This window comes from Triticum urartu, chromosome 5A, assembly GCF_056163025.1.
Source record: "Triticum urartu cultivar PI428250 chromosome 5A, HENAU_Tu73, whole genome shotgun sequence".
NCBI classification, from domain to species: domain Eukaryota; kingdom Viridiplantae; phylum Streptophyta; class Magnoliopsida; order Poales; family Poaceae; genus Triticum; species Triticum urartu.
In genome coordinates, this window is record NC_141877.1 from 653,616,765 (window position 1) to 653,630,490 (window position 13,726).

The window sequence follows — 13,726 nt, forward strand, 5'->3', positions numbered from 1 at the left end:
AGGATAGAGCTGGTCGTCCGGTATAGGTTTTAAGTTTTTTTATTGTTTTTAGTTAAACGGTCGAAATATCGTTCATTTTATGTAAATTATATGTGAACTTGAATGAAATCAGTCGAGTTTGTTTGAATTTCGTCCGGTTTGTTTGAACCCTGTTTGAAATGTATGCGGATATCGTTGAATGTCCGTCTCCCGCATCCGTGTCCGTGAACTGGTCTCATCCATCCATGGACGAATGCTAGAGGGAATTTGTGATTCGACGTTTGAAATGTCCTAACTCTTAGTAAATTTTTAGAATCTATATGTGCATTTTTCATAATATTATTAGGACAAACTTACCTCATATAGTTTTAGGATTAGCTGTGTGTATTTTACTATTCGCAGAATATGCACATTTTTATTAACACAGTATAGACACAAGCGCTACATATACACATACACTCATCCTATGATCGCACACAAGCATCAGGACTTAAACCTGATAGGCTGGGATATCTATGTCCCTCTAATCATCTAACAACATATTGTTGTCTCAAAAAAAATCTAACAACATATTGCTTTCGTAGAATATGCGCATTTTGAGTCCAAATCACACGGCGCAAAACCAGGTGTATACGTGCACGGCAAGCCCAAAACATGTTCTGATTTTCCAACGCCGAAAGCGACGACCTTTGTGTTTTCTTTTCTCCTGATAACAAAAGCCGCCGCCCAGTCCGAGCCTGACTGGATCCGAGGCCTACCCGGTGTCGCCATCAACCCCGCCGGGCCGGCGATTTGTCCCAGCTGATGGACGAGCCGCTCCCGTTTGACCGGAGTTCGGGAGTCCGGATCCAGCGGCCGGCTGACCTATAATAGTACGGGGAGAGGAGCTGAGAGGGGAAAGGTAGGAGTCGGTCGGCGATGGGTGGGTGGAGCTGCTTCTGCTGCGGCGACCTGTTCGGCGCCGGGGAAGATGCCGCGGCCCGGCTGCCGGAGCCGTTCCAGCTGCCGGCGCCCTTGCCCGCATGGCCGCAAGGTTTCTGACGCCTTCTCCTCTCTTATCAGTTCTTAAATCAGTTCGTGGATCGTTTTCTTATGACCATTGATTGATGATTGGCCTGATGTAGCTTCATGAATAGTAGTAGTATTCACTTGTATGAATCCCTACTTAATTTGTTGGTTACTACTTTCTTGTTCAATTATTATCATCATTGACTGTTCTGTTGTTTATTTCTTTCCAAAAGGGGAGTTTAATACGGTTATAACAATACAATTTATCCTGATTGGTTTAATTCTGTCCTACTATGCTATATGCAGATTTCACTTCCCTGTACATATTCTTGAATGAACACAGTGATTGATAAATTTATAAAACGATGGATTCCCTCAAGGGAATTTCTTGCACATAGCTTGTCGTAGTGGCTCCCTCTTGTTACTTGCGCTTGAAGTGGCTTAGCCAGGATCGCCATGCTTTTACTTGGAAGGCATATCATTTTAGAAGGTAGCGATCGTAGCCTCAAAGGCATTCCTTGTGGGGCAAGAGTAATTTGTGATCATATATCATGAGAACTGTAGCTGGCTCATTCAAGAAGTGAAATCTGTAGTTTAAGTTTGTACAGGCCACTTGGGCTCGATTTTTGACTTTTTGTTGTGTCGGGGTTGCAATTTCCTTCATTTTTCTTTAGTATAAAGCGAATAATTGCATGTGCAAAACAATGTATTTGTTTCTCAAACTGATTGTTGTTTGTTTTGCCAAATATATTTGCTTTGCTGAACACTTGGACCTTGTAGTAACTTTGTCAAGCAACTACTTTACAGGACGGGACTTCGCAAAGGGCGTGATATGCATAGGAGAACTTGATATTGCAAATGTTACCCAACTCCGGAATATATGGAGCTACTCTGGAGCTACGTTCTATGAGCCAGAAGAGGTTCCTGATGGTTTCCACTGCCTTGGCCACTATGCCCAACAAAATGACCGGCTTTTACAGGGTTCTCTTGTTGTTGCAAGGGAAGCGGCTAGCTGCCAGTTAATCAATAGCAGGCCCGCTCTTGAGAAGCCATTAGATTACACCCTCGTTTGGACTAATGCTGGTGTGTATGAAGATGACAATAGTGAATGCGGGTGCTTCTGGTTGCCATCACCCCTGGAGGGTTATGAACCCCTTGGCTATGTGGTTACAAGAGGACCAAGGAAGCCCTCACTGGAGGCGGTCCGGTGTGTGCGACAAGACCTCACGGATCCATGTGAAAACTTTAGGTCAGTCATTAATGTGGAACGTACATGCCAAGTTTGGAAGACGAGGCCTTGCCACCGAGGGACAGCAGGACGAGGTATACCTGTTGGTACATTCTTCTGTGAAACAAATTCAGTTAACAGTAAGGAATCAGGCATTCCCTGCTTGAAGAACTGTGACCCGAATTTGAGAGCCATGCCTGATCTAGAGCAGATTCATGCACTAATCAAGCACTATGGCCCAACTGTGTTCTTCCATCCACAAGAGAAATACTTGCCGTCATCAGTTTCTTGGTTCTTTGAGAATGGAGCTACACTGAACAAGAAAGATATGAAAATGGGAGATCCAATACTTGCTGGTGGCTCAAACCTGCCTGCTGGTGGGACGAACGATGGTGAGTACTGGATTGACCTCCCAGATGATGATACGCGTGAGTTTGTCAAAGTTGGTAATCTGAAGAGTGCTGAGCTCTATGCTCATGTCAAACCGGCTCATGGAGGGACCTTCACTGACATTGCAATGTGGGTGTTCTGCCCGTTCAACGGGCCAGCAACAATAAAGGTTGGACTTGCAAGCTTTGCTCTGCAGAAGGTTGGCAGGCATACCGGAGACTGGGAGCATTTCACCCTCCGTATAAGTAACTTCTCTGGAGAACTCTCATCTGTCTACTACTCAGAACACAGCGGGGGAGGATGGGTGGACGCTTGCGATCTGGAGTTCATCTCTGGAAACAAGGCGATCGTGTATTCGTCGAGGAATGGGCACGCAAGCTACGCGCACCCTGGCTGCTACCTGCAGGGCTCTGAAAACCTCGGCGTCGGATTAAGAAATGACGTCGCACGGAGCGACCTGTCAATCGATTCGAGCACAAGGTACAAGATCATCTCGGCAGAATACCTTGGAGACGCCGTGGTGGAACCGTGCTGGCTGCAGTACATGAGGGAGTGGGGCCCGACCGTGACGTACAACTCGCGGTCAGAGGTGGACACGGTGCTTAGCTTCCTGCCGTTCTTCCTCCGGTTCACGGCAGAGGCCATATTCGACAGTCTTCCTGCGGAGCTGTACGAGGAGGAAGGCCCGACCGGACCGAAGGAGAAAGATAATTGGGATGGTGATGAGCGGTGCTAGGCCGCGTCGCCTTTGTGGTCTATCCCTGTTGCTTATTCATGTACATTGTTTGTGTTGAGAATGTTGGTTGGTACGTATGATATATTGATAAAGCTTTGCAAGTGGACTTGTAGTGCTGGGTATTTTTAGATCACAATTCCAGTGTTGTATCTACAAAAAAAAGTGTCGCTCTGGCTGTCTAGTTTCTACGTCCCAGCATTTTGCATTTCCCCAACTAGTTTTTGTGAGGAAGTGAGTATGTACTGATATCGTGCACTGAAGATGTAAACCAGAAGGTAAATGTTTGCGTTTCGGCGCGCCGGCCGAACGCTCCGCCGGACGCGCGAGCGCCTTCTGATTAAACGCGATCGAACGCTGCATCTTCGAAACTGCTGTATAGACGATGGATGTGTGCACGACAGTGGGACGATGGATAATCCAGCCGTTGATATGCGCTGGATAGTATGCATGGACGGCCTGACATGTGCTGCCGTGCACAAGTCGTCCACACCTCGTCGTGTGTATAGCAGCATAGCAGCGCTGCTGCATCTTATTCGCCCAGGGTAACGACCCACGTGTGACTTTTCTTGGCCCACCACCCCTCCTATCTTATCTCCTCCCAAAACAAATGTGGCCCACTCGTTTGCTACAGTGTATCGTCTCCTACCTCCAGAAACGCTTCTATAGATGGCTCCACCGCGTGATTTTTTTTCAATCTCCGCACCGCGATGCACAAACTCTCGTGCAACGGAGGTGCTTGGACTGTGCCGGGGCGCCGCGACGGAGGTGCTGGGACCGTGCAGGGGGCGCCATGCCAAGCCGTGCCGATGAGTCTCCATGGATGACCATGACGAAGGTTGTGATGCCAGCGAGCGGATAACGATGCTGAAACTAGCATTTTGTTTTGCTTCAACCGGCCAAATCCAGAGCTGGAACCACAGTTTTTTTTTGCTACAGCCAATAAGCGAGTTGGAAACACAGCTGGTTTTTGCTACAACTATATCATTTTTTTGCTACAACCGGTGTCGCTATTTGCTATAATCTTCGGCGGTGTAGTTTGGTGACCCATGACAACAAACAGCTGCAACTGGGAGATGAGGAAAGTTGCAACCCACGCCGCGAAAAGCTGCGTCCAGCAACAAAAAAGGCTACTACTGTCAGAATGACGTGCTCCAACCAACGACGGCAAATTTGTGGCCGGCGACGGCAGATGCAAAAAAGCTTCAAACGGTGTGCAAAAAAGCTTCAACCGGCAAAGGAGTAAGCTTCAAGTATGGAAAAGCTTCAAATTGGTGTGGAAGAAAAACTTTGAACCATGAAAAAAGTTTCAACCGACAAAGGAGTAAGCTTCAAGCATGGAAAAGCTTCAAATGGGTATGGAAGAAAAACTTTGAACCGTGAAAAAAACTCAACCGGCAAGGAAAAAACTTCAATCGGTAAAGGAAAAAGCTTCTACTGGGCGCCGACATGGTTACAATGGTGTGAGCGGCAACACCGGGAGCTACGGCCTAACGGCCGGCGGCGGCGGCTAATTTGCTGCAACGACGTAAGGGTCGAGCGTTCTACAACGACGGTGCTTCTACAGAACGATGGCTGGGTGTTCCGACGAGGTCCTGCTGGAACCGACGAGCACGGGTCTTGCGAGGATGGCGACCGGCAGCGGGGACGGCACCCAACGGCGAGTTGCTGATGCTTCAAGGGGACGGCAGCCGGCGTCGGGGCCGGTGGGAGCTTCAAGGTCCGGCCTCAAGCGTCATCGATGTCCAGCGATGCTATTTTGGATCGGATGCCGTTTTGTTTAAGAAAAAAAAAAGCAAAAGGCCTGATCTAACGGTGGGTAACAACCGAATCTAACGCATTAGATGTGACCGGCCGAAAAACTGGGCCGGCGCACCAGCGCTGAGCAGTGCCCAAACCAGAACCATTTTGCATTTCCCCGACTAGTTCTCCTGAGGAAGTGAGGAAGTACTGATGTCGTCCACTGAAGAACTAAACCAGAACCTACATACAGGTAGTCGGAATTGTGTACGATTCTACAACTTCACGATCTAAACCAACCCCTATGATAGTAGAAATCTATTACTCCATCCGTTCATATATAAAATATTTTCTAACTTTTTTCTCTAGATCAGATGTATAGACACATTTTTATGTTCCATATTGAAATATCAAAAACATCTTATATTTGTAAATGGAGCTAAGTAGTTATGATTCTACAATTTGCGTTACGATCCTACAACAGAGCTGTGATCCGATCCAGGATCATGATTTTGACTACCTTGCACGCATACATCCACTGCATCACATTTTCGGGCTAAACACAGAACAGTTTCAATACGTAACATAGGAGCTGTGACAGAGATGAAGCACTCCAATCTGACGCCAAGAAGGAAAGCAAAATTTCCCCCTTTATTACCCACGTTATTTCTGTTCATTTTCCCATCATGCAAGGGGAGAAGCAGTACAGTGTTATACATACAAAAGCATCAGAGCTTCGGTTAATGCCGCCAACTCCTCCCGTGGCATTCGATCGCCTGCCGCATTCCCTCGAAGTAGAATCCATGGTTATTCAGGTCAGGGAACGCGCCGGGCGTTTCTTTCCCGTTCATGTACCTCTCCTATCCTCCTGTCTCGCGTCGCCCTATGGTGTTGCTACTTACTTGTATGGTGTGAGTAGACTGGCAGATTCGGCTACCTTACCTCCCAGCCTCTATTCTCGGTGGGGGATTTAAGCTAAGCCTCTCTCTCTATATACAGCTCGCCCTGGTGGAGTACTCGGATACTAGCTGCATGAACATCGAGGACTTGTCCTCCAGAAGCCTCTGGGGTGTGTCGAACTCCGCAATTTTACCTGAAATAAACAAGAACAAGGTGAATTCACCGTAAAGGCTGTTGCTCCAAGAACAGTGTTTAGCTAGGAGTGTTACTCGGATAATTCAACATACGATCAGTAAGAAACAAAACATGTGATGGTCTTGGTTAATCGTGTGAAGGAGCATGTACCGTCGCTAAGCACCATGACTAGGTCACTGTCGATAACCGTTGGGATCCTGTGTGCAATTGTACAGACAGTGCAATCCCTGAATTCGCTGCGGATGATCTTCTGGATGAGATTATCTGTAGCTGTGTCAACTGATGCCGTTGCCTCATCAAGCACCAAAATTCTTGCCTGCTTAAGCAGCGCCCTACCCAATGCAATAAGCTGGCGCTGTCCCACACTCCAGTTATCCCCATTCTCCAGTACTGCAATGGCACCACAAATATCCAGGAAAATATAATTTTGTTTTACGAGGTGTCATGCTTTACGAAGTGTCATGCTCACTCTTTGAAGAAGTGTTTGAATATTCAAAATTAGAACAAACCTGGACTGTCCAGTTTTTCTTCCTTCGAACGAATGACCTCTCCTAGCTGGCACTTCTCTAGTGCCTGAAAGAAAAGAATTCTCTTCCATAAAGATCATGGCACATTTAACATGAGGATAGCATAAAAGCGACCATGGCATACCTCCCAAATTTCTTGATCAGAACGCTCTTCAAGAGGGTCAAGATTCATTCTGATAGTACCCTCGAACAATGTAGGGTCCTGAGGAATGATGCTCAACCGTGACCGCAGATCATGAAGGCCAATCGCAGAAACATCGATGTTGTCAATGATAATTTTCCCTCCTGCTGGTTCAATTAGACGGAAAAGAGCCTGAATGAGAGTAGATTTACCACTTCCAGTTCGTCCTACAATCCCAATCTTTTTCCCACCAGGAAAAATACAACTGACTCCATGTAGAACAAAGGGAAGGTCATCCTTGTAGCGGACCTATGATATTTAGCAAAAGCACAATAAGATGCCGTAAATAAAACAGAAGTATGTTCAGCTTAGAAGAAGAAAAATAGATTACATACTACTTTTGGTGAATATATATAACGAAGAGCAAATGGATAATGACAAATAAATAATGGCTACGGGCTAAGTTTACCTTGAGATCAATCAATTCAATGTTTCCATTCTCAGGCCATGAGGAAGGGGGGCGGCAATTCTCGATAATCAGTGGTGCTTCACTAGGAATCTTGCAATACTGATAAATACGCTCAACAGAGATGATTCTGTTCTCTAATTTACAGAAGCTCAATATCCACCTTGACATCCGAGCATTTAAGTTGAGTCCATATGTGACAGCAAGCCCAGCCATGCCTATCAATTGGAAAGCTTGTTTAGATTGAGAAGCATATTGCCATATTTTATTGAAAAAGATATGCAAGTTTTCTGGTGCACCTAACAAGTGATCTATTGGGTAAAGCAAGATCATAAAATGCAACAGAACGGTGTGTGAGACAGCAGATAAGACATACTTGGTTCAATTGTTCCAGGAGGAAAGCTCACAAGTATTGCCATGCAGAAAGCAAACACAAAAGTTGAGAGCAATTCCATTCGCAGGCAGAGCCATTCAATAGCTGCAAGGCTGGAAAACAAAGGCCGAGCAAAACAATCAAGGAGGTAAAGATTTCTTTTCATGAATCTTTTCTCCTGACCAAATCCTCTGATAGTAGCAGCACCAGCGATTGACTCGCTAAACAAATGGATCACTGGAGACTTCTGAACACTCAAGATCCTAGTCAGCTCCCTCGATGAAGCAATGTAATATCTCTGCAAGTTCATGGTAGCAAGGACATCCATTATCTATTGTGTGATGAAGATCTTTAAAAGTCTTTTGGTACACAAAATCATCAAGCTATCTTGAACACAGGCCTTGTGCTTTAAGAATAATAAGCTTACTTCACAACTTTCGATACTTTCATGCTGAACATATGCATATGTTCTCTGGTTAATTGGCTGCTAGTTAAATGACAAAGGCAGCCAAAAAAATTATGTGCGCATAATTCTTTAGTGATTCATTTAGCCATTTAGGTGTATCTACCCTTGCTATCTGCCTTATTTGTATTACAATTTCCATTAAAGAAATTAAGGATCCCAGGTAATGTTAGCCCTAAAAGAAAACCTGAAAGTTTAGCAATTTACCTGCATCCATATGCATGCCATAGCCATAGGAACTATAAGAAACAGAACTTGCCATGTGACTTTGCTCATGACAGCAACGATTCCAAGGAGTTGAATTGTTGTTGATGCAAACCCCCCTAGCCTGAATGCTATATCAAGGTCCACAACACTTTGATCTACAGAAACCTGATATGAAGTATGATTGAAGAAGATTAGAGTATGCAAATTAGAAAAGCCACACAGGTGTCAAATACAAATTAGGAGCAAGAGCATGATCTAAACTTACTCGATTTAGAATCCGTCCAGATGGTGTAGTATCGAAGAATGACATTGGCGCTCGAAACACACACCTTAGCATTTTTATAAATAGTTTCTGAGCAGCTGCTAAACCAAATGTAGCTACAAGAAGGCTTCTCACAAACACAAACAATGAACTCCCGAAAGCAAGGCACATATAAACAACAAGAAGGACCACACTACTTGTCTTAGGTGCATCTCCTTCTGTTTGTGGGTTTGCCCATGCCATCCACCAGTTACTGGCAATCTGAAGAACTTGGAACAGGGTTTGCGCCAAGACAATGAGTGGAATCAGTGAACCTTTGTAGGCTTCCCCCATGTATGTTAAATAAACATTTAAGCTAACTCTTCCTCGCTCCCTCTCCTCTTCCTGAACAGTACGCTTCTTCTTACGTTCTTCACTCTTTTTCTTGTCCTTAATTCCACGTGTATTAGATGACTTCCCATTTTCAGATACTTTATTTTTCAGGTTATCGATATTGCTAACACTTGGTGTCAATCTTTTGTTAGGAACGGAAGGAGCGATATCTCCATCAGAATCTTCGCCAAAATCCATGGTCTCGATAGCTTCATTATGAGCAGAAACCAGAGCATTGAAATCGGTTCCAGCTTGGAGAAGATCATCATATTTTCCAGCTTGGGTGATATGACCATCCTTAAGAACCTGTGCCATGACAAAAAAAAAACACACAATGAGAGATGAAGGGCCCATTATCCCATGAACAGTCCAATGAGAAGTATTAGAAAAGATAGCGTAACTTTCATGCAGAATCTGCTGGTTTTTCTAATCAGGAAACATGGATAAACAACACGTCAAATTGAACAACTCAATAGGCTAATAGATTTTGTGAGAAAAGTAGTATTACCAATATCAAGTCAGCAGCTGGTAGGAACTCGACTTGATGGGTTACATAAATTACTGTTTTGCTAGCTAGTGCCCCCAATATATAGTCCTGCAACACAAAATCTGACATGTTATGAAACAGAAGCACCTTTAAAAAAAATAGAATAAGGCAACATCTATACAGACCTTAAATAGATCGCTTCCAGTATGAGCATCAACAGCACTGAAGGGGTCATCAAGCAAATAAATATCAGCATCTTGGTACAATGCTCTCGCAAGCTGCACTCTCTGTTTCTGACCTCCACTCAAATTAATGCCTCTGTCACCAATGATGGTCTGATCTCCATACTGGAGCAACTGAAGATCTTTCTTCAGGGAGCAAGCCTCAAGTACTCTCTTATAACGCGGTCTGTCCATTGGAGTGCCGAAAAGAACGTTCTCCTCAATATTTCCAGACTGTATCCAGGCAGTCTGAGAAACATATGCTGCTGTACCACTGATCCTAACCTGAATAAGGAGCAGAAGGAAAATGTAATTAAACTGTCATTCAAGTTAGCATCAACTCTCTTTATTTTTATGCGTGTACTTACTTGGCCAGACAGCTTGGGTATCTCCCCAAGTATAGAGGACAATAGACTTGATTTGCCAGAACCAATCACACCACAGACTGCTACTCTCATGCCTCTCACCACACTAAGTTGTATATCAGAGAGTGTAGGGTTTGAGCAATATGGGTTCCAAGAGAAACTGCCATCCCTGATATCGATTGCCTTGTCTGTACTACCCTGTGGAACACTTACTGTTGCATCATCCGGCAACTCTTCTTGCCGTAAGAAGTGAGACAACCTGTCCAAAGACACCCTCGTCTGAGCTATCATGGAGATGAGATCAGGGAAATTCCTCAGAGGCTCTTGAAGGATCCTAAAGGTAGCTAATGCAGAGAGAACACCTCCGGCAGTGAGCTCGCCACCAAGCAATATACAAGTGCCGAAAGTTATGACCGAGACAAAGATTGGCGAACTCCAGAAAACAAACGTAACTGCGGCCTGTGAGTACAAAGCCCACTTGAGCCACCTGCATTCAACGTTCCTCATCTCTTCAAGCATTATCCTATACCGGTCCTCCCATGCCTGCAACTTGAGAATTCTCATACTCTTCAAGCACTCTGCAGTCTTGCGCATTCGCTCATCCTTTGCTGCCATCAGCTTATCTTGGTAGTGCTCCTGCAGCTTCGCCACAGGAACCGAGGCAGCAATTGACAGCGCGGTGGCTATCAATGTCGAGACAGTGGCGATCCCGACATTCTTGTACAGGATGGCGAGCGCAAGGATGATCTGCAGTGGAAGCATCCATATGTCATGAAAGTACCATGCATAGTCCCCCACCCGCTGCACATCGACCGCCATGTAATTCACAATCTCACCGCTCGTATGGCTCTGCTTTGAGGCATTCGACAGCCTGAGGCCCTTCCGGTACACCATGGCCGTCAGCCCGGACTTGACATGGATCCCCATGACGTCCACGCCCAGGTACCACTGGCGAGCAGTGAGCGTCTCAATCAACTTTGATACAAAAAATACGGAGGCAAGGATGTAACCTTCATGGGGGAAGGCAATTTTGCCACTGAGGTAGTCCACAAAGTAGCTGATCAGGTAGGGGCCGACATAGGACACGACGGTGTTCACCGCGGCGAAGGCGCCGTTGATGGCCGCCTCCCGCCAGAAGGACTTGAGTATTGCCCATGCCAGCGATGGCTCCTTGTCAGGGCACTCCAGCCGTTGGCGCTCATAGTGACTGCTCATGGCCTTGTAGCAGAACTTGGCACGATCCTTGTGAGCCAGCAAGGGTATGTCAGCCAGCTCGAGCGGCCTCTTGGCCCCAACCGAGAGCAGCGGACTGAGCCATGAGAGCGTTGCAAGGCTGAGGATCCCGGCATCGCCGTAGGGAGTCACCCGCAGGCAGCCGGGCTCCTCCTCGGCACCTCTGCGCTGGCCGCCGAGCAACAGGGGCTCGTGGACACCGGTGTCGTCATCACTGAACTCCAACTCGACACCGCTGGAACCCATCACACCAACCAAGCAGAGGAAGCCGAGGGCCGGCAGCGACGCGAAGTTGGCGACCATGTGCGCGTAGTCCGCATCACGGTCGTCGGCGCCCATGAGGCGCCTGGAGTCGTCGAAGGCGATGGCGACGGAGAGCGCGAAGGCGAGCACCCACCAGACCCGGACGAGCGCCGGGAACCTGCCGCGGCCCCCGGCGCGCGCCCGCAGCGCGAGCGCCAGCAGGGCCGCCCAGGCCAGCGCCTGCACGGCCGGCAGCAGCAGCGCCTCGGCCTCGACGGGCGGCGGCGCGGCCGCGACCTCGTAGGTCAGCGCGGCGAGCTGCGCCAGCAGGACGTAGGCGCAGCAAGCGAGGGCGGCCCTGAACCAGGCGCCCCCGGCGGCGGGCGGCGGGGAGGCGAGGGGCGGCCCATCGTGGACGAGGTTGCGGGCGCGGCGGGGCGGCTTGAGGCAGGAGGCGCAGCGGGAGGCGAGGGCGCGCGCGCCGCGGAGGAGCAGGAGGAGGAGCGCGAGGGCGAGCAGCGCGGCGTGCGCGGCGGCGGCGGCGGCCTCCGTGAGGGGGAGGGGGGTGTGGGCGCGGAGGCGCGGCATTGGGTGGGTGGGATCGGGGGCGTCAGGAGGAGGGGGCGGGGGGCGGCGAGGGGTTTAAAAGGCATTGGGGGCCTCCCACCCGGCCGCTGGCGAGAGAGCTCAGGGCGGGCGGGCGGGCGGCGGGCGCGGATGGGAACAAAGGCGGGGGTTTTGGCCGCTACCGGCTCGCCGGACGAGGCGAGTGACGGGGGAGATTCGGTGGATTTTTGCGTCTAAATGCAGCGGCAGCGCACGGATGGATGGATGGATGGATGAAGGAAGGAACGGGTTGTCTCTCCCGCCCGCCCCGTGCCCGTTGCTGCTACGTGTTCTTGGGCGATCCCGCTCGTCGGCGCTGCGTGTCCGCGCGCCCGTGCCGCGTGGGGGGCGGGGAGATGCGGTGAGGGAGGAGTAGGTGGGTGGAGGTGGGATTTGGGGGTCGGGGGCGGCGGTGGGAGAGGAGAGGAGTCGAATCAGGTCAGGTGGTAGGGGGCGTGTTGGTTTTCCACTGAGGAGGAGGGGACGGTTTTTGGGTTGCAGACGGGACGGGACGGGACGACGACGATGACGAGCGAGGCGGCATTTATAGACACACGGCAAGCAAGGAGAGTTGCGGGTGGGTTTTTCCTTTTCCTCTTCGGACCGTGCGTGGCAGGGTTGGGTTCGCAGTCCTTAATTTTCTTCCGATGATAATATATGTACTAGGAGTATTTATTACTCGATCTAGTCTGGCGACTCTTGTTTGTTTCAGACACACTGCACGTGAACGCATCCTTGCTAAGAGTGTACCACCACCACTATTCTACTGCCACTACCACTGTGTTCCTATTAAAAAAAGGGTGATACATGTGCAGTTAAAACATAAAAAACTACAGGTATTTTCCAGTAGGAGGAAAAGAGCTTTTAGGAACCTTCATCTCCAAAAGCATCTGCAATCAGAATAGGCAAATATGCCCACCCGGCCATCCCTCGTTTGTGTTCACTTCTGTCCTCGTTCCCTCGTATCCAAAATATCAAATGCATAGGCAAGAATAACTAATGACCTAACAGACACACCCGTCACCTCCGCAGAGGATGGCACCCAATCTCCGCCGCCGGCACCTCCTCCTTTGTGTCTCCCTCTTACGCCGGCTGGCTTACTCCGTCGGGCAAAGCCCGATGGCGGCGGGATCCTCCCATGTGTCGTGTCGTGCGACACCGATGGGTGTGTTGCGTCTATCCAAGTCTGAGTATGGTCGTTGAGATCGTGGAAAAGTGGTAGTGACAACACATAATTGACTTTAATTTGGTTGTGCTCCTCGAGTACCCGGTCTCGAGGTCTCGAGTGAAAATCCTAGGTTTGACCCGAGTGGGTTATTCCTCACAATGGTGATATTTTTGTGTCATATCTTGTTGAAGGCATTGCTCGCATATGCTTAGGCATGTTCTTCAGAGTGAAAAACCTAGAATCCGACCTCTGGTGGTTGGATCCGGCTATGAAGACGCTTGAGCGTCGCCCTTCATGAAGGCGTTGCTATTGAAGAACCTAGTCATCATGTGATGTCAAGAAATCATTGATACGGATATGATCATTGTTGTAGTTTGTCGATCATTGTTTTGATCGCTTCGGATCTTTTTCCTTTTTTCTCGCACAAATGCATAATTTT

The 13,726-nt window shown here is 48.3% G+C and overlaps 2 protein-coding genes across 2 annotated transcripts; one reads left to right on the top strand and one right to left on the bottom strand.

The window, feature by feature from the left end:
* The first annotated feature begins 645 nt into the window (after positions 1 to 645).
* LOC125511406 (hypothetical protein At1g04090) lies at positions 646 to 3,442 on the top strand. The gene is made up of 2 exons (XM_048676768.2): positions 646 to 1,012; positions 1,795 to 3,442. The coding sequence occupies exons 1-2, from the start codon at positions 898 to 900 to the stop codon at positions 3,339 to 3,341; spliced, it is 1,662 nt and encodes a 553-aa protein (XP_048532725.2). The 5' UTR covers positions 646 to 897; the 3' UTR covers positions 3,342 to 3,442.
* A 2,268-nt stretch (positions 3,443 to 5,710) lies between these two features.
* ABCC5 (multidrug resistance-associated protein 5) lies at positions 5,711 to 12,648 on the bottom strand. The gene is made up of 11 exons (XM_048676769.2): positions 10,041 to 12,648; positions 9,637 to 9,957; positions 9,473 to 9,559; positions 8,596 to 9,270; positions 8,331 to 8,495; positions 7,664 to 7,958; positions 7,291 to 7,505; positions 6,825 to 7,130; positions 6,683 to 6,746; positions 6,324 to 6,563; positions 5,711 to 6,171 (listed from the first exon to the last, which is right to left on the bottom strand). The coding sequence occupies exons 1-11, from the start codon at positions 12,099 to 12,101 to the stop codon at positions 6,068 to 6,070; spliced, it is 4,533 nt and encodes a 1,510-aa protein (XP_048532726.1). The 5' UTR covers positions 12,102 to 12,648; the 3' UTR covers positions 5,711 to 6,067.
* Positions 12,649 to 13,726: the final 1,078 nt, after the last annotated feature.

Excerpts from the sequence above, each read along its gene's own strand:
- LOC125511406 (XM_048676768.2), top strand. The coding sequence starts at position 898 with ATGGGTGGGTGGAGCTGCTTCTGCTGCGGCGACCTGTTCGGCGCCGGG. Across the intron at positions 1,013-1,794 it reads CTTGCCCGCATGGCCGCAAG|GACGGGACTTCGCAAAGGGC; the intron begins GTTTCTGACGCC and ends ACTACTTTACAG.
- ABCC5 (XM_048676769.2), bottom strand. The coding sequence starts at position 12,101 with ATGCCGCGCCTCCGCGCCCACACCCCCCTCCCCCTCACGGAGGCCGCC. Across the intron at positions 7,959-8,330 it reads TGGCATGCATATGGATGCAG|AGATATTACATTGCTTCATC; the intron begins GTAAATTGCTAA and ends ATGAACTTGCAG. Across the intron at positions 6,172-6,323 it reads AGTCATGGTGCTTAGCGACG|GTAAAATTGCGGAGTTCGAC; the intron begins GTACATGCTCCT and ends TGTTTATTTCAG.